Source organism: Ranitomeya variabilis, chromosome 2, assembly GCF_051348905.1.
Source record: "Ranitomeya variabilis isolate aRanVar5 chromosome 2, aRanVar5.hap1, whole genome shotgun sequence".
Lineage (NCBI taxonomy): Eukaryota > Metazoa > Chordata > Amphibia > Anura > Dendrobatidae > Ranitomeya > Ranitomeya variabilis.
The window spans coordinates 419,915,273-419,934,006 of NC_135233.1; the positions used below are offsets into that span (position 1 = coordinate 419,915,273).

Below are 18,734 nucleotides of genomic sequence, written 5' to 3' on the forward strand. Positions count from 1 at the left end.
TGCGATTCATCCTCACCCATAACTTCTTTACGTTTAAAGATCGCTTTTTTCTCCAAACACGTGGTACCGCCATGGGGGCGGCGTGTGCGCCGTCGTATGCAAATCTCTTCCTAGGTTACTGGGAGAGGGGTTTGTTTTGCGGCGGTGCACACGCCGTTCCCCAGGTAGCAGGATGGTTCAGATATATAGATGATATCCTGTTTATCTGGCATGGCAAGGTGGATGAACTACATGATTTTATGGTGGGGTTGAATCGCAATGACTACAATATCAAGCTCACTTATAATCACCATCAGGAAAGAATTGCCTTTTTGGATATCGAGCTCAGGGTGCAGAAAGATGGATTGATCATGACAGATCTATATCGTAAAGAAACATCTGTCAATGCATTATTGCATGCATCATCTGCACACCTGGACTCGACAATTAAGGCAATTCCTGTGGGGCAGTTTTTACGGGCCCGCAGGATATGTTCTTCGGATGAGCTTTTTGAGGTGCAAGCTTCAGACCTTGGGCAGAGGTTTAGGGCCCGAGGGTACAGTGGCCGCAGTATAAAGAGAGGGTATTCTAGAGCGAAGAGATCTGTGAGGGGGCAACTTCTCTGTCCACAAAATAAGGAGAAATTAGGTAATGTAGGAGTAAGGTTTATCTCCACATTGAACCAACAATGGGGAACCATGAGAAATATTCTCCAAAAGCATTGGCCAGTATTAATGACAGATTCTACCTTGGGTAGGGAATTATCGGTAGAACCATTGATGACGGCCCGGAGAAGCCGCAATCTTAAGGATATGCTTGTGAAAAGTCATTATGTCACTAAACCACCAAGTCTGTTTGGCAGTAACAAAAAGATGAGAGGATTTTTTCCATGCCAGAGTTGTCTTGCATGTAGGAACCATATTCGAGCAACATCTTTTGTGTCAGGGGATGGCCAAAAAAGTTTCAACATTAATGAATATATTACCTGCACAACAACCCATGTAGTATACTACGCGAGATGTGGTTGCAATAAGGTTTATATAGGGTTGACCTCGCGTGAACTACGTGTGCGTACACGAGAGCACGTGAGGGATATAAGGGCTGCCCAAGACATAGAAGATGTGGAAATCCTCAAGTCATTGCCAAGACATTTTAAAGTAAAACATAATTGCAATCCGGCTAGTCTAAAAATTTGTGGGATTGATTGTGTTCATATGGGGGTGAGAGGCGGCGATGCTATACGACTTCTTACACAAAAGGAATGTCGTTGGATCACTGTCCTGGGAACACTAGCCCCGGCGGGTTTAAATGAGCAATTAAGCTTTTCCTCCTTTCTATAAAATTTTTTTTATAAATTTTGGATTTTAATGTGTGTGTTTATATGTCCATTTATTATTTATATTTATTTTTATTTTTAGTAAATTAATTGTTCATCAACAAGCATATCTGAACTTCTTCCCTTTTGGACCCCCCTGTGATGAAATAATATATTGGCTCACCATCCAAGATGTAACTCTGCAGTGGACAATACAAGATTAATAATTTATTAGCATCCTATGTTCTTTTATCACTTGTTATAATATTATGATTGTATTTACCTTGATATATATTGTCATATTTATATTGTACTTCTTTTATATATATTTATATATATTTTAGCACGAGTTTTTCATAATTGCTTGTTTATGATTGATACACTTTGCATATGTATTGTCACATTATAGATAAATTATATAGATTTTTGGTAGATGTGCGTTTATATTAATTCCTTTTTAGTCTTTCCCAGTTTATAATCACTACGATAATTACACTTTTGAGTTAGGATGCAATAGAAATCCGCTGCAGCGTTTAGGTGACATATTTACCTGTAGGTCTCTTGTGCGCATGTCGACTGCACGGGAACAGCCGGCGCGTCGCCTTGGCGCCAGCTGATGACGTGTGCGGGTCAGTGACGTCATCCGGCATCCCCGGTGACCCGCACCGCCATCTTGGCGCTTTGTTGTGACGCGAATTCCGGTTCCTGAGGGCGGAAGACATGCGCCGTTTAGTGAGATCGTATACAGCTGGACGGGGAGCTCTTATATAAAAGGGGAGATAGGGACGTACTCACACCATCACAGCCCCCCCTGACGAAGCCCAAGCGAAACGCGCGTAGGGGTACACGTGCGACCGACCAGACAAACCATGGGTAAGAAATAATCACTTTGTTTCATATTATGATGTGCACCATGGGAGGTTACTGTCAGTAATTATGGCACTAGTAGTCACTTTTGGACTTGGTGCTAACTCTCTTGGCCATCTTTGGTAATCACCCTTAAGAATTTCAATTATTGCACGAGCACTTTATTGTTATTTTTAGTTTTCTTGCCTGGGTGTCCGGTCGGTCTGCATGTGGTGCTACATCTGAGTTTTGCTTCAAAATAACTGATGTCCTTTGTTTATATGGTGTTATATATAATTTTACGGTGCCATACATGTAATTGTTTATATTAATAAACTCTTTTTTGGATTTTATTATACTTTGGTGGATTTTTTTCACTCCGATTTTTCTTCTTTTTGTCAAAAAACATATGTGGAGTGGTTCCAGGGCTAATGCCTGTGGTGGCCGGGATATATAGGCCCACGGTCACCGGTACTCACATTTATACTGTCCTAAAGGTCTTTTTGTTTTCTGTTAACTTTACCCTCATTAGTAGATTGGGGAGGGGTGTCAATGATGAAGTGTGCCACCAAACTCCCCAAATCAGTCCCCAACAAAACATCAGTGGGCAAACTATCAGACAGCCCCACTTCCTTCACCCCGCTCCCGGCACCCCAATCAATATAAACCCAGGCCATCGGTAAGGGACAGCTGATGCCCCCAATCCCAGTTAGGGTTTTTCCCCGGAATGATTTCTTCAGGGGCCGCCAGTTCGGGTCGGATGAGGGTTCGTTCAGCCCCGGTGTCCTTGAGGCCTGTAGCAACACGACCTCCCACAGTGACGGGCTGTACGTTGTCACACACCCTCCCAACCACACCACCCACCAAAAGAACTGCTGCATTCGGCCCTGGGGCCTTGGCTTGGGGGTTCTTCTGCTTGGTTGGACAGAAGGTACTGATATGACCAGGCTGTCTGCAGTGGTAACACTGGCGAAGTTCGGTGGTAGGTCTGGTGCTGTTGGCCACGGGGACAAGACCTCTGGTGTGTTGGCTGGCAGGGGTACTGGCATTGGATGCAGGCTTACCCCCTCTCCAGCTGGTGGTGACTGGCTTCCGCACTTCCGAACTACGGTTGGCCTCATAGGCATCGGCAATCTGCGCTGCTTTCGTCACGTCTTTGGGTTCTCTGTCCATCACGAACTGTCGCACCTCAGTTGGGCAAAGATGGAAGAACTGGTCTTTGATCATCAGGTCTCGCAGCTGTGCAAAGGTGGTCACTGACAGTCCTTGGGTCCACTGGTCAAAGTGGGTCCCCAGTCCATGCACCACATCACTGTAACTGTCGTGTGGGCCACGTTGGAGGGTCCGGAACTTTTTACGGTACACCTCGGGTGTAAGCTGGTACTTGGCTATCAGAGCCTGCTTGATGGCCTCATAGTCACCATCTTGTTCTTGAGGGAGGGCAGCAAACGCCTCCAGAGCTTTGCCTCTCAGCCCTGGTGTCAGGTATCGTGCCCATTCTTGTGTAGGTAGCTGGTACTGCCTGCAGGCTTTCTCAAAGGCCCGCAGAAAAGTGTCCAAGTCCCCATCCTTTTCCATAACAGGAAAGTGGTCGGGCCGGGGCTTTGGTGTCTGAGCGCTGCTGGGCTCACGGCTCTGGACGGTGGAAGGCGTCCCCCCCTGCCGGAGCATCTCCAGTTCATGTTCTCGCTGGGCTTGGCGCTCGGCACGCTGGGCCTCTCGCTCGGCTCTCTCTGCCTCTCGCTCTGCTCGCTCCTGGTATTGCTGGATCAGCTGCAGGCGTCTCTCTAGGTCATCTGCGGAGTATTGTTGCAGAGCCAGCTGCAGGAGGAGGTCTGCGCCCCCCTGGTGGCCAGTAGGGCCCGTATTCAGTGGTTGGACCTCTGCTGCAGCACCATGTTCGCTTGTGCCGGCTTCAGCGGCCTCTGGGCTCTTTGGCCTGGCTTGGTCTGCTTCAAATTGCACCAGTTCAGCGACCATTTGAGCCTTGCTCTTACCCTGGGGGTTCAGGCCATGGTACGTGCATATCCCAGCAAGAGTGTCTTTCTTCTGCTGGGTGTACCAGGCTTCTCCTTTCGCAGCCATGGTTGCCAAATAAAAGATAGAATAGAAAAACGAAGAGAAAGGGAGGGGATAATTACCAGTACACAATTGTCTCACAACTAATAAGCACTGAGTTCGTTCTCCCAAACGTATTTGCGCAGAGTTCTCGCAATAACTTTCTGCAAGTTTTTAGTGAGAGGAATGATTGCTCAAACCAAATCACTAATGCTCTAATATCCCACCGCCTTGCCACCAATTGTCACGATTCACACCGTGACTGTCCAGATCCCTTAGCCGCGGCCAGCAGTTTGTCACAAAATCCACAGGGATTCCTGACCACTGCCACCAATATGTCACGGATTGGGGTGACTTTAGACCAACAGACGGCTATCACATGTGCAGGGGGCTTATCTTAGTTATCCCTCCACTGCCACAATGTGATAAAAAAAACACACACAAGTTTAATGACCTCTTAGGTTACAGCAGGGGCTTATTTTAGGTATGCCACTGCTCTTCAATATACCATGAACTGCAGGGATTTGTGTCTATCCCGCTTACAGTTCCACTTAAACCTTGCAGCTCTCTGGCGCCCCCCTTACCGTCAGGTCAGATTAGGTACTGCACCTAGGGTAATTAGTCGCCAGAAACGCTACCTGCTATGTACTGGCTATTGGGCGCGCTGCAGCGACGCGGTAACTACTCCTTCAGGTAAAAACTCACAACTCCCCCCTGGAAGCCTGCCAGCAACTTTATAACCTACAGCCTGTGACCTCACAGAAAGGGCTGGTTTTTCCAACCCCTCCTCTCTCGTCAGGGTTACTCACTGTGCATTAAATATATCTGATGCCCGTAACTTCGCTCCAGAACATGTCATAAACGTACCATACCCAGCATTCATCTCGGATTAACGTGGGCTTTCTAATGAGATCAAACATGTCCTATTATTTACAGAGCAATCCCTACTTCACCCGATGGAGTTAGACGTCTGTGTTTAGAGTGATGGGTAGATGCTTCGATGGAGATCAAGGATATGTAGTTATCATTCTCCTATCTTACATCGTCTGCCTAATATCTTACAAAAATGGAACAAAGGACCGCATGGTTCTAGAAGTTTCTAATCCAGATAAAACTACAGGAAATGCCGGTCGTAAATACCTTTCGTCAATAAAACTCTCTTCCCCCATGTACATTGACAAGGCAGCTCTTGGCTGAGTGAAAGGGAAGGGGGTTTTTTTTAGCCCACAGCTTGCTAGCAAGAGAAACTACTTATATGATATTTCATGCCATATCGTGACACCATGTGACTTCAGAGGTCAGCGATTGGCTGAGACGCTGCGCTCAGGTGACACTTCTGTCACCGTTTACCAGTCTGCGGCCATTTGTACAATATGTTTTGGTGTCCAAGACCCGGAATGTTTCCCAGAAGCTGCTACAGCAATCTGATCATTTCGCCGGTAACCGGCACAACCCGGGCGGCCAATGCTCCGACACCCCAGAGCCAGGAACGCTGCAGATGTGCAGTCACTTCCGGAGCCGGCCGGTTTCCACCAGTCGTTTCCGCTGTGTTTATAGATACGCTGCGGTCCAAGGTAAGGAACACTTCGGGTGCGCTGCGGGCCAAGGTAAGGAACACTTCCGGTGCGCTGCGGGCCAAGGTAAGGAACACTTCCGGTGTGTCTATAGTGGGGGAGTGTCCCTGGTCCTGCCCGGCTTCCGTACTCTTGAGTTGGCCTCAGCTCTTCCACGTCACCGAGAAAGCAGAGCTGCTGAGACAACCGGGCCGATAGCAGGTAATGTCCCCGGCGACCATCAGTCTGGTGCCCGGCTGCGCCCTCTGTATACAGACCCCTGACCAACCCGGAGCCGCCATCACATTGCGAGGGCGAGTGACAGGCTCCGGCCTCAGTCACTGCCCTGCGTCGTCCCGTGTGAGGAGTCCGCTACTCCGGTTGTGACTCTGATTATGGCCTGTGCGTTCTACAATGACGACCTCGCCCATCAGGTGACGTGCTGAGCCCCCCATCTCCACCAGGTGACCCCCATCTGATCTGTCAGCTGTGGAGCTGAGCCCCCCCCATCTCCACCAGGTGACCCCCATCTGATCTGTCAGCTGTGGTGCTGAGCCCCCCCCATCTCCACCAGGTGACCCCAACCTGACCTGTCAGCTGTGGTGCTGAGCCCCCCCCATCTCCACCAGGTGACCCCAACCTGACCTGTCAGCTGTGGTGCTGAGCCCCCCCATCTCCGCCAGGTCACCCCCACCTGATCTGTCAGCTGTGGTGCTGAGCCCCCCCCATCTCCACCAGGTGACCCCAACCTGACCTGTCAGCTGTGGTGCTGAGCCCCCCCATCTCCACCAGGTGACCCCAACCTGACCTGTCAGCTGTGGTGCTGAGCCCCCCCATCTCCGCCAGGTCACCCCCACCTGATCTGTCAGCTGTGGTGCTGAGCCCCCCCCCCCCATCTCCGCCAGGTGACCCCCATCTGATCCGTGAGCTGTGGTGCTGAGCCCCCCCCATCTCCACCAGGTGACCCTGACCTGTCAGCTGTGGTGCTGAGCCCCCCCCATCTCCACCAGGTGATCCCCACCTGATCTGTCAGCTGTGGTGCTGAGCCCCCCCCCCCATCTCCGCCAGGTGACCCCAACCTGAACTGTCAGCTGTGGTGCTGAGCCCCCCCCATCTCCACCAGGTGACCCCAACCTGACCTGTCAGCTGTGGTGCTGAGCCCCCCCATCTCCGCCAGGTCACCCCCACCTGATCTGTCAGCTGTGGTGCTGGGCCGCCCCCCCATCTCCGCCAGGTGACCCCCATCCGATCCGTCAGCTGTGGTGCTGAGCCCCCCCATCTCCACCAGGTGACCCCAACCTGACCTGTCAGCTGTGGTGCTGAGCCCCCCCCATCTCCACCAGGTGATCCCCACCTGATCTGTCAGCTGTGGTGCTGAGCCCATCTCCGCCAGGTGACCCCCATCTGATCCGTCAGCTGTGGTGCTGAGCCCCCCCATCTCCGCCAGGTCACCCCCACCTGATCCGTCAGCTGTGGTGCTGAGCCCCCCCATCTCCGCCAGGTCACCCCCACCTGATCCGTCAGCTGTGGTGCTGAGCCCCCCCCCCATCTTTGCCAGGTGACCCCCATCTGATCCATCAGCTGTGGTGCTGAGCCCCCTCATCACCAGGTAACCCCCCACCTGATCCGTCAGCTGTGGTGCTGGGCCCCCCCATCTCCGCCAGGTGACCCCACCTGATCCGTCAGCTGTTGTGCTGAGCCCCCCCATCTCCATCAGGTGACCCCTACCTGATCCGTCAGCTGTGGTGCTGAGCCCCCCCCCCCCCCATCTCCACCAGGTGACCCCCACCTCTTTGGCTCCTCGCTCTCTCTAGTCTTTCGCTCGTTCTTTGACTCCTTGCTCTCTCTAGTCTTTCGCTCGTTCTTTGGCTCCTCGCTCTCTCTAGTCTTTCGCTCGTTCTTTGGCTCCTCGCTCTCTCTAGTCTTTCGCTCGTTCTTTGGCTCCTCGCTCTCTCTCTAGTCTTTCGCTCGCTCTCTAGTCTTTCGCTCGTTCTTTGGCTCCTCGCTCTCGTCTTTTGCTCGCTCTTTGGCTCCTGCTCGCTCTCTTGTCTTTCGCTCTCTTTGGCTCCTCGCTCGCTCTCGTCTTTCGCTCTTTTTGGCTCCTCGCTCGCTCTTTGGCTCCTCGCTCGCTCTTTGGCTCCTCGCTCGCTCTTTGGCTCCTCGCTCGCTCTTTGGCTCCTCGCTCGCTCTTTGGCTCCTCGCTCGCTCTTTGGCTCCTCGCTCGTCTTTCGCTCGCTCTTTGGCTCTCTCGTCTTTCGCTCGCTTTCTCTCTCGTCTTTCGCTCGCTCTTTGGCTCCTCGCTCGCTCTCTTGTCTTTCTGGCTCTCTGGCTCTTCGCTCGCTCCCTTGTCTTTCTCTCTCTATATGGCTCCTCACCTTTGCTGATTTTCTTGTTCTCAGGGCCAGAAGCTGCTGCCCCGTTTTCCCGTTCGTCTGACTGTGACACCTGGCCGGAGCCATGACGGCCGCAGAGAACGTGTGCTACACCCTCATCAACATCCCCATGGACTCCGAGCCTCCATCGGAGATCACGCTCAAGACTGACCTGGGTAAGAAAATGGCACTTGTCTTGAGCGCTGTGGATTAACCCTCGAGTGCCCTCATATGGGCGCAGTTGGCCATTTCTGTTTGCCGTCTCCTTGCCCCTCCCCCACGCTTTCTTCTGTAAAGCGCTCTGCCTTGTTCACCTGCAGAGAAAGGAGACGTGAAGTCCAAGACGGAGGCTCTGAAGAAAGTCATCATCATGATCCTGAACGGGGAGAAGCTGCCCGGACTCCTGATGACCATCATCCGCTTCGTGCTGCCGCTGCAGGACCACACCATCAAGAAGCTGCTCCTCGTCTTCTGGGAGATCGTCCCCAAAACGACCCCGGACGGGAAACTGCTGCAGGAGATGATCCTCGTGTGCGATGCCTACAGGAAGGTCCGCTACTGATGCTGGGGACCGCCAATATGGCTGCCGGCGTGCCGCCTCCGGTAGTGACTGCGGTGTGTTTCTCGCCATCTTTTCAGGATCTCCAGCATCCAAACGAGTTCATTCGCGGCTCCACCCTGCGCTTCCTGTGTAAGCTGAAGGAGGCCGAGCTCCTGGAGCCCCTGATGCCGGCGATCCGGGCCTGCCTGGAACATCGGCACAGCTATGTGAGGAGGAACGCCGTGCTGGCCATATACACCATCTACAGGTACCGCGCGTTCCACCATTTCCAGGGTCTCTGCTCGCTTTCAGTGAGTGACTGCCTGCATCCAGAGTGCTCGGGGCTAGCGGCCATGTCTGTCGTGTGAGGTGAAGGGAAGATAAAGCTGTTCTGAAGTGGTCAATTTACCAAGTTCTTACTGCCATGGAAAATGGGGGGACACTGCATAACATTGCTACAGAAAGATGACCGTAAATTGGCCGATGGGAGCCCAGCAGCCATGGTGACGGCGTGCCCGACCTGATAAGACCCCGCTCCTGGGATAAGAAGCCGCCTGCATGTTGGCTGTTTATCTCACTATAATATTCCATTGTACGTAACGTAGCGCTCCCCTCTTTTCTATGGCAGGAACACAGGGCCAGGTGTCTAACCATACCATTTCTGAGTGCAGTTTCCTTCGTATTTTTCTAGCTGGCCAAGTACACACTAGTGCAGATGTGCCGCTCAGTCTTTCTAGTGGTGTGTGGCTGGCAGCCTCGTCCTGCCTACTGCATGCCCGGCGCCTTTCCCACAATGTTGCCATGTTATGTCATGGCTGCCACTAGTCACAAGAGGCGGTATGGATATACGGATATCGGAGGGCTCCAGGACCCTGGCCGTCACAAACTAATGACATGGCCGCTTGTACAGGGTCCTGCAAGTCTATTTGCTCGACTGTAATCCAGAGATTTTCTTCCCCTGTGTGGACTTGTTACAGTGTATCAGTGCAGTTAGTGCGATGTGAACATTGTCCTTACTGGCACTGTTATATTGTAACAAACCCTCCGCTGTGGCTCAGGCGTCATCCGTTCTTGTAGACGAGACCCCCTGAGCGGTCTGTGGGGCCATGATTGCAGGGGCTGCGATGCTGGCGGCTCTGTTCACTGATCTGATCCCTCCGATTCATCTTCTCTTCTAGAAACTTTGAACATCTGATTCCGGACGCTCCGGAGCTCATCCACGACTTCCTGGTGAACGAGAAGGACGCCAGCTGCAAGAGGAACGCCTTCATGATGCTGATTCATGCCGACCAGGTACGCAGCCCCTGTGCGGGAGCTGTTATGGGGGCACTGGGGGTCCAGATCACCATCCACAAGCACTGGGATGGAACTGCTGCAGAGGATAAGGGATCAGAGAATCTGCACAGTGCCCCTATGACAACACTGATCGCTCCTCTGTTGTGCTGAGGACAGTTCCCTGTGACCTCTGAACTTGTGTTTCCCCAGGACCGGGCTCTGGATTACCTCAGCACCTGCATCGATCAGGTCCACACCTTCGGTGACATCTTGCAGCTGGTGATTGTGGAGCTCATATACAAGGTGCGTATTATCCGCCAGCGCTGATCTTAGGCCGACACCTAAAGCGATCACGGGATGTCCGGATCCTTGGATATTTTACTATTCGCTTAGAAAATGGCAAACTCCTTACCACTCGCCCTACCCATCTCCCACCTTCTCAGAGTCCACCGGCGGTGTTTGCATCCTAGTCTGCGTCAATGACTTGTGACCCCTGCGGCCAATCGGAGGTTGCAGCAGACGCGGCTGTGCGACCTGGGAGAGGTGCGACGCTTGTTATTAAGTTTATCTAGTGTTATTCTGATAAAGACACTGGAGAAGGGAATACAAACCTCCTCCATGAACGGCGCCACTCCTGCCTGTAGGTTGTGTGTGGCATTGCAGGCCATTACAGCTGGCATAAGCTGCCATGTTTACTAGTAGCGGACACCATTCATGGCCGCTAGCACCAGTGCGCCCTGGAGATGTGGGGACTAGTGACGGAGGGCATCCAGTGTGCACCCCGGAGATGTGGGGACCGGTGACGGAGGGCATCCAGTGCGCGCCCTGGAAATGTGGGGATTGGTGACGGAGGGCGTCCAGTGCACGCCCCGGAGATGCGGGGACCGGTGACAGAGGGCGTCCAGTGCGCGCCCCGGAGATGTGGGGACTGGTGACGGAGGGCGTCCAGTGCACGCCCTGGAGATTTGGAGACTGGTGACGGAGGGCGTCTAGTGCGTGCCCCGGAGATATGAGGACTGGTGACGGAGGGCGTCCAGTGCACGCCCCGGAGATGCGGGGACCGGTGACGGAGGGCGTCCAGTGTGCACCCCGGAGATGCGGGGACCGGTGATGGAGGGCGTCCAGTGCGCGCCCCGGAGATGTGGGGACTGGTGACGGAGGGTGTCCAGTGCGCGCCCTGGAGATGTGGTGACCGGTGATTGGAGGGTGTCCAGTGCGCGCTCCGGAAATGTGGGGACTGGTGACGGAGGGTGTCCAGTGCGCGCCCGGGAGATGTGGTGACCGGTGACGGAGGGTGTTCAGTGCGCGCCCCGGAGATGTGGTGACGGGTGCTCTGATCTTCGATGGAACTAGTGTACGCATATGCGCTTCTCCTGTAATCCCAGGTCTGTGTTTGGCAGGTGTGTCACGCCAACCCCTCCGAGAGAGCGCGCTTCATTCGATGTATCTACAACCTACTGCAGTCCTCCAGCCCAGCTGTGAAGTATGAAGCTGCTGGGACCCTCGTCACTCTGTCCAGCGCACCCACTGCCATCAAGGTGCGTGAGCCATAAGCCTCACACGTCCTTATGGGTCCTCCCACCCATGTGTTGCTCTCTTCGTGTCCTCACCCATGGTTGTTCTCCGTGTTCCTCGTGTCCAGGCCGCGGCTCAGTGCTACATCGACCTGATCATTAAAGAGAGCGACAACAATGTGAAGCTGATCGTCCTGGATCGCCTGATCGAGCTGAAGGACCACCCATCTCACGAGCGCGTCCTGCAGGTACTCATGTCCAAATCTTCGACTTCCACAATTTTCCATTACATTCTGCTTTATTCCTTCAATGTTCCAAGCTGTTTGCTGCAGTGAACGGCGGCATCATCCCCACCGGCAGCATCGTCCCCCTATGTGTCCGGAGGCTCTTGGAAACAGTGTGGAAATGAAGCCCAGAGTAACGTGTTGTACCTTCTTACTCTTGATCTTCCATTCCTCGTCTTCTCCCTCTTCATCTCCAGGATTTGGTCATGGACATCCTGAGGGTTCTCGGCACCCCGGACCTCGAAGTGCGCAAGAAAACTCTGCAGCTCGCGCTTGACCTGGTGTCCTCCAGGAATGTGGAAGAGGTAAGAGGGGCGACACCTGGGGGAGGGGGTCAGGGGCAACACCTGTGTGTGTGGGGGGGGGGGGTCAGGGGCGACACCTGTGTGTGGGGGGGTTTGTGGGCGACACCTTGGGGGGGGGTTGTGGGCAACACCTGTGGGGAAGGGGGGGGGGGGGGGGGTCGGGGATACACCTGGGGTCAGTAGATTAACTTTGCATCCTGTCCTTGTAGCTGGTGATCGTCCTGAAGAAGGAGGTGATAAAGACCAACAATGTGACGGAGCACGAGGACACGGACAAGTACCGGCAGCTGCTCGTCCGGACGCTGCACTCCTGCAGCGTTCGCTTCCCAGACATGGCCGCCAACGTCATCCCGGTGGTGAGTCCAGAGTAATGCGCTGCGTTTTACCTGATGGTAGTCATCTTACTGGGCCATTCTGATAATCCGCCCACCATCAGGTTTCTAGTTCTGCTGATGCCGCGGTTTCATTATTGCGCCGTCCTTGTGCCTGCAGCTCATGGAGTTCCTCAGTGACAGTAACGAGGCGGCAGCTGCCGACGTCCTGGAGTTCGTGCGAGAAGCCGTTCAGAGGTTCGATAACCTGAGAACTCTCATCGTGGAGAAGATGCTGGAGGTTTTCCACTCTATCAAGTCTGTGAAGTGAGTATGGTCAAGTAAATAAGGCAGCACACTGCAGCGCTAGAACATGCAAACATGAAACATGAAAACTGAACTGCATTACTGCACTAGAAATATGAAAAATTAGAGCGTTTAGCGCATAAAAATGGCCAAATTTATGTGTACCTGGTAGCCACTTTAGGGCATCTCTCGTATACCAGGTCCTACGCTTTTCGTCGCTGAGAATAAGCGTCTCCATCTGAATGGGTACTTGTGAAAACCTCTTCTTAGACTAACATTCTCTCTGTGGAGGGGTAATGGACCTGTTGCGATTAAAACACCTGTGGCTAGGAGGCGGAGTGCTCGGTCAGAAGGCTAAAGAATACATTTAAAAAACTGACCGTCACATCCAAACATAGGTGAAGTGTGAACAGGTGCTGAACCTAGAGTCACCAACTCATATACAGTCAAGTAAATAAGGCAGCATGGGTACCCATCAGATGGAGACGTTTATTCTCAGCGAGGAAAGGAAAGCGTAGGACCTGGTATACGAGAGATGCCCTAAAGTGGCTACCAGGTACACATAAAATTGGCCATTCTTATGCGCTAAACGCTCTCATTTTTCATATTTCTAGTGCAGTAATGCAGTTCAGTTTGCATGTTTCAGCGCTGCAGTGTGCTGCCTTATTTACTTGACTGTATACGAGTTGGTTACTCTAGGTTCAGCACCTGTTCACACTTAGCCTATGTTTGGATGTGACGGTCAGTTTTTTGAAATGTGAAGTGAGTATGGGCGCAGCAGCCGGCACCCTCTGATACTGCTATGTCATCTATTGTCCATGACCAGTGAGGTCTGTAGACGCATGGGGTCGTGTCACCTGACAATATTACAACATGGACACGAAATGTGGGATAAAACCGCCATACTTTACACTGCTGGAAGCTAGTTGTTGAGCTCTTGGGTGCAGAGTGTGTGTGTGCGTGCGTGCGTGCACACGGTGCGAGTGTGTGCATGTACACGGTGCATGTGTGTGTGTGTGTACACGGTGCATGTGGGTGCGTGTACACGGGGTGTGTGTGTGCGTACGCGGTGTGTGTGTGTGTGTGTGTGTGTGTACGTACGTACCTACGCGGGGTGTGTGTGTGCGTGCGTACGCGGGGGGTGTGTGTGTGCGCGTGCGTACGCGGGGTGTGCGTGCGTACGCGGTGTGTGTGTGCGCACGTACGCGGGGTGTGTGTGTGTGTGTGTGTGTGTGTGTGTGTGTGTGCGCGTGCGTACGCGGTGTGTGCGTACGCACGCGGGGGGTGTGCGCGCGTACGCGGGGGTGTGTGTGTGCGCGTGGGGTGTGCTGGGGAAATGTGCTCATTTATAGTGGAGTAGTGAAATAGCGGGGGCTGCTCCAGTTATTCGGGGGACCCCTCGGTGACATCCATACACCCCCCGTAGGGCAGGGCATGCTGAGAATACAGCGCCTCTTGTCTTGCAGGATTTACCGCGGAGCGCTGTGGATTCTGGGAGAATATTGCAGCACTAAAGACGACATCCAGAGCGTGATGACGGAAGTGCGCCGGTCCCTGGGAGAGGTGAGTGCCGCTGACCATGATGGCTCTGCGTAGGAGATGAGGATGAGGCTTCACTCCGTCCCCGCTCTCCTCCAGGTCCCAATCGTAGAGACTGAGATAAAGAAGGAGTCCGGAGAACTGAAGCCGGAGGAGGAGGTGACGGTCGGCCCCAGTCAGAAGCTGGTGACGGAGATGGGCACTTACGCCACCCAGAGCGCGCTCAGCAGCTCCCGCCCCGCCAAGAAGGAGGAGGAGAGGTCAGAGACACTTACTGCCGAGCAGCTCCGGGACTTTGTGTTTTATATCCTCTACTCACATCCAGAGCTGCACCCACAGCTCTGCAGACACCGCTCACTGTCGGGGCTGGGTTAGGATTTCACTGGTGCAATTACAGCTGGTACTCCAGTGCAGCGCTCGCCATGCTGCTGAGCATAAGAGCAGTCAGTTGTCGTTAATTGCATGGATACTGGTGTTAACCCTTATTCCGCTGCCTCCGCAGGCCGCCTCTCCGTGGATTTCTGCTGGACGGAGATTTCTTTGTTGCAGCGTCTCTCGCCACCACCCTGACCAAGATCGCGCTGCGCTACGTGGCGCTGGTTCCAGAGAAGAAGAAGCAAAACGTAAGTGAAATCTGCAGAAAATGTGTCCAGCATTCATTCACCGACAGCAAGCAGAGGCGGTGAGCGAAACCGCGAGATTCATATAGGGCGTGCCATCATCCTCAGGCTGCAGGATGATGATGGTGGTGGTGGCCTGCACAGCCCTGACCGCCCTCTGTTGCCCCGTGCCCTGACCGCCCTCTGTTGCCCCGTGCCCTGACCGCCCTCTGTTGCCCCGTGCCCTGACCGCCCTCTGTTGCCCCGTGCCCTGACCGCCCTCTGTTGCCCCGTGCCCTGACTGCCCTCTGTTGCCCTGACTGCCCTCTGTTGCCCCCTGTTGCCCTGACTGCCCCCTGTTGCCGTCTCTGCAGTCCTTCGTGGCGGAGTCCATGCTTCTCATGGCGACCATTCTGCACCTGGGCAAGTCCTCTCTCCCCAAGAAGCCGATCACGGACGATGACGTGGACCGCATCTCCCTGTGTCTGAAGGTCTTGTCCGAGTGCTCGCCGCTGATGAACGACATCTTCAACAAGGAGTGCCGCCTGTCGCTGTCACACATGCTGTCCGCCAAGCTGGAGGAGGAGAAGCTGTCACAGAAGGTGAGGCTGCCGCCGCCGACCTCCTCCTTGTCGGTGACCGATCTAACTGAGCGTCCTCTCCTCCCAGAAAGAGTCCGAGAAACGCAACGTGACGGTTCAGGCCGACGACCACATCTCCTTCATGCAGCTGACCGCCAAGAACGAGATGTCGTCCAAAGAGGATCAGTTCCAGCTAAGTCTCCTGGCAGCGATGGGAACCACGCAGAGGAAGGAGGCGGCCGACCCGCTAGCATCGAAGCTGAACAAGGTGCCGGGAGCCTGACAGCCGCGCATCTGTACAGGCAGGGCGTCAGCAGTGACATGGGGGCGGGGCAGGAGTATAAGGGGCGTGGTCTCATATCAGTGATGTCATCACCAGGGGCGGGGCTGGTGTATAAGGGGCGTGGTCTCATGAGTGATGACTTCACTGGGGCGGGGCTGACAATCTCCCACGTATACAGGCAGGGTATCAGCTGGTATTGGAGGGGTGGTGGTCGCAGTGAGGCGGTGGATGAGCTCTTCTCTGTTCCGTTGCAGGTGACTCAGCTGACGGGGTTCTCGGATCCGGTGTACGCGGAGGCCTACGTGCACGTGAACCAGTATGACATCGTGCTGGATGTGTTGGTCGTCAATCAGACCAGTGACACTCTGCAGAACTGCACGCTGGAGCTCGCCACGCTGGGTAAGACACTGCAGAGCTGATGTGACGCTTCTGTGTCTTTTTCGTGCTCTAATATTATTTCTGCGATGTCCTAGAATACTTTGTGTCTTGTTTCTCTCTCCAGTTCTTTGTTTGTTGTTGGTGAATTGTAAAATCTATTACATTTTAGAACTTTCCATTTATATAATTATTCAGTTCCGAGCTGGGGGGGGCGCTGGGCTGGGGCCTCTGGGGGTTGGGTTGTGTTTGGGGGTCTCTGTGACTTATTAACCTGTGATCTTTGCTATTTCATGAGGAACTGATCTTTCCAGCTTCGGGGGAGCTACGCCAGCCGCGCTCGGACACGATAATAACCGTTGTGACTTCTGTTATTAATTTCAGGGGATCTGAAGCTGGTGGAGAAGCCGTCGCCCCTCACACTCGCTCCACACGACTTTGCAAACATCAAAGCAAATGTGAAAGTCGCCTCAACTGAAAACGGGATCATATTTGGAAACATTGGTGAGACCCTGGTATAATGCGCTGTCACCACTGACCACAGGGGGCGCCGATGTTTTTGTGCCTTTGTTTCCCTTTTTCTTTACTGTAATGTCGGCTTTCCATGTGCTGATGTTGATCTGAACTAGCAGAGCTGCAGTGTAAAGCATGGAGGGGGCAGATGTGACTGCTGTGTAGTAAAGCTCTGCGTGTAGATGCTCTGCAGTGACCGGAGCTTTCTGTCTGCAGTGTACGATGTGTCCGGCGCAGCGAGTGACAGGAACTGCGTGGTCCTCAGTGACATCCACATCGACATCATGGATTACATCCAGCCGGCCGGCTGCACGGACACAGAGTTCAGGCAGATGTGGGCCGAGTTTGAGTGGGAGAACAAGGTGAGCGCTGTGTGATGGAGGGGAAGGTGCTTCTCCCCCCCCCCCCCCCCCTCCCGAGTGCTCCAGCAGGCTCCCCTCCCCCCAGAGTGCTCCGGCAGGCTCCCCGCCCCCCAGAGTGCTCCGGCAGGCTCCCCGCCCCCCAGAGTGCTCCAGCAGGCTCCCCTCCCCCCAGAGTACTCCGGCAGGCTCCCCGCCCCCCAGAGTGCTCCAGCTGGCTCCCCGCCCCCCAGAGTGCTCCAGCTGGCTCCTCGCCCCCCCAGAGTGCTCCGCTGACTTCTGTCTCCATCCAGGTCACCGTTAACACCAACATTATCGACCTGAACGAGTATCTGCAGCACATCTTGGGATCCACAAACATGAAGTGTCTGACACCGGAGAAGGTGAGCGCCAGGCACCAAATGCTGCTCCGCCTGCAGATCAGCGGCCCTGTGACCCTGAGTCGTCACCCGCTGCAGCCATCCTCCGCGCTCTGACTCGCTGGGAAATCCTCTTGTGATTGATGTGATCTCTCCCGTCAGGCGCTGTCTGGTTACTGCGGGTTTATGGCGGCCAATCTCTACGCTCGCTCCATATTTGGGGAGGATGCACTCGCCAATGTCAGCATTGAGAAGCCGATCCACCTGGGCCCCGACGCTCCGGTGACGGGACACATACGGATTAGAGCCAAGAGCCAGGTGAGAGTCCACCCGCTGAATACCGCCCTGTGTGTGCGGCCAGCGTCTACTAATGTCTGCTCTCTCCCGCAGGGCATGGCGCTGAGTCTCGGGGACAAAATCAACCTGTCTCAAAAGAAGCCCACGGTATAGAGACCCCCGCCCCACACCGGGCACCTCCCTCTGCGTGCGTCGTCACTCCCAGGATCTGCAGCCGATGGCCGATCTCTGGATCCAGTCCATCAACATCATTTTATTTCTTCTGTCCATTTACCAGATATGAAGCCGCAACGTGGTTATGTCCGCGCTTCTGCTCCGACAATAAATGTTTCTTTTGATTATTCTGTTGGAGTCAATTCCTGTGATTTAGGAGCTTTGCCTCTTCACAGCTATGAGGTGCACGCTCTATAGTGGGGACATTGTGCTGAGGGGCATCGAACTGTGTGGGGGCAATGTACTGTGGGGACATCATACTGTGTGTGGGGGAATGTACTGTGGAGACAAACTGGGGGAATGTACTGTGGGGACATCATACTGTGTGTGGGGACATCATACCGTGTGTGGGGAATGTACTGTAGGGACATCATACCGTGTGTGGGGAATGTACTGTAGGGACATCATACCGTGTGTGGGGAATGTACTGTGGGGACATCATACCGTGTGTGGGTGGGGGGGGTGTATTGTGGGGACATCATACCGTGTGTGGGTGGGGGGGATGTATTGTGGGGACATCATACTGTGTGTGGGGGAATGTACTGTGGGGACATCATACTTTGTGTGGGGGAATGCACTGTGGAGACATCATACTGTGTGTGGGGGAATGTATTGTGGAGACATACTGTGTGGGGGAATGTACTGTGGGGACATACTGTGTGGGGGAATGTACTGTGGAGACATCATACTGTGTGGGGGAATATACTGTGGGTACATCATACTGTGTGGGGAATGTACTGTGGGGACATCATACTGTGTGTGGGGGAATGTACTGTGGAGACAAACTGGGGGAATGTACTGTGGAGACATCATACCGTGTGTGGGGAATGTACTGTGGAGATATCATACCGTGTGTGGGGGAATGTACTGTGGGGACATCATACTGTGTGGTGGGAATGTACTGTGGGGACATCATACCGTGTGTGGGGGAAAGTACTGTGGGGACATCATTCTGTG

The 18,734-nt window shown here is 54.0% G+C and overlaps 1 protein-coding gene across 1 annotated transcript; it reads left to right on the top strand.

Annotated features, from left to right (window-relative positions):
- The first annotated feature begins 5,779 nt into the window (after positions 1-5,779).
- On the top strand, positions 5,780-17,905 carry COPB1 (coat protein complex I subunit beta 1). The gene is made up of 22 exons (XM_077286604.1): positions 5,780-5,973; positions 8,151-8,299; positions 8,444-8,673; positions 8,763-8,932; positions 9,843-9,957; positions 10,150-10,242; positions 11,340-11,477; positions 11,582-11,701; positions 11,935-12,042; positions 12,252-12,398; positions 12,535-12,680; positions 14,126-14,222; positions 14,298-14,458; positions 14,701-14,821; positions 15,172-15,399; positions 15,467-15,646; positions 15,916-16,060; positions 16,421-16,540; positions 16,766-16,911; positions 17,202-17,291; positions 17,430-17,585; positions 17,658-17,905. Exons 2-22 carry the CDS (start codon positions 8,209-8,211, stop codon positions 17,715-17,717), a joined length of 2,862 nt encoding a protein of 953 aa, XP_077142719.1. The 5' UTR covers positions 5,780-5,973; positions 8,151-8,208; the 3' UTR covers positions 17,718-17,905.
- Positions 17,906-18,734: the final 829 nt, after the last annotated feature.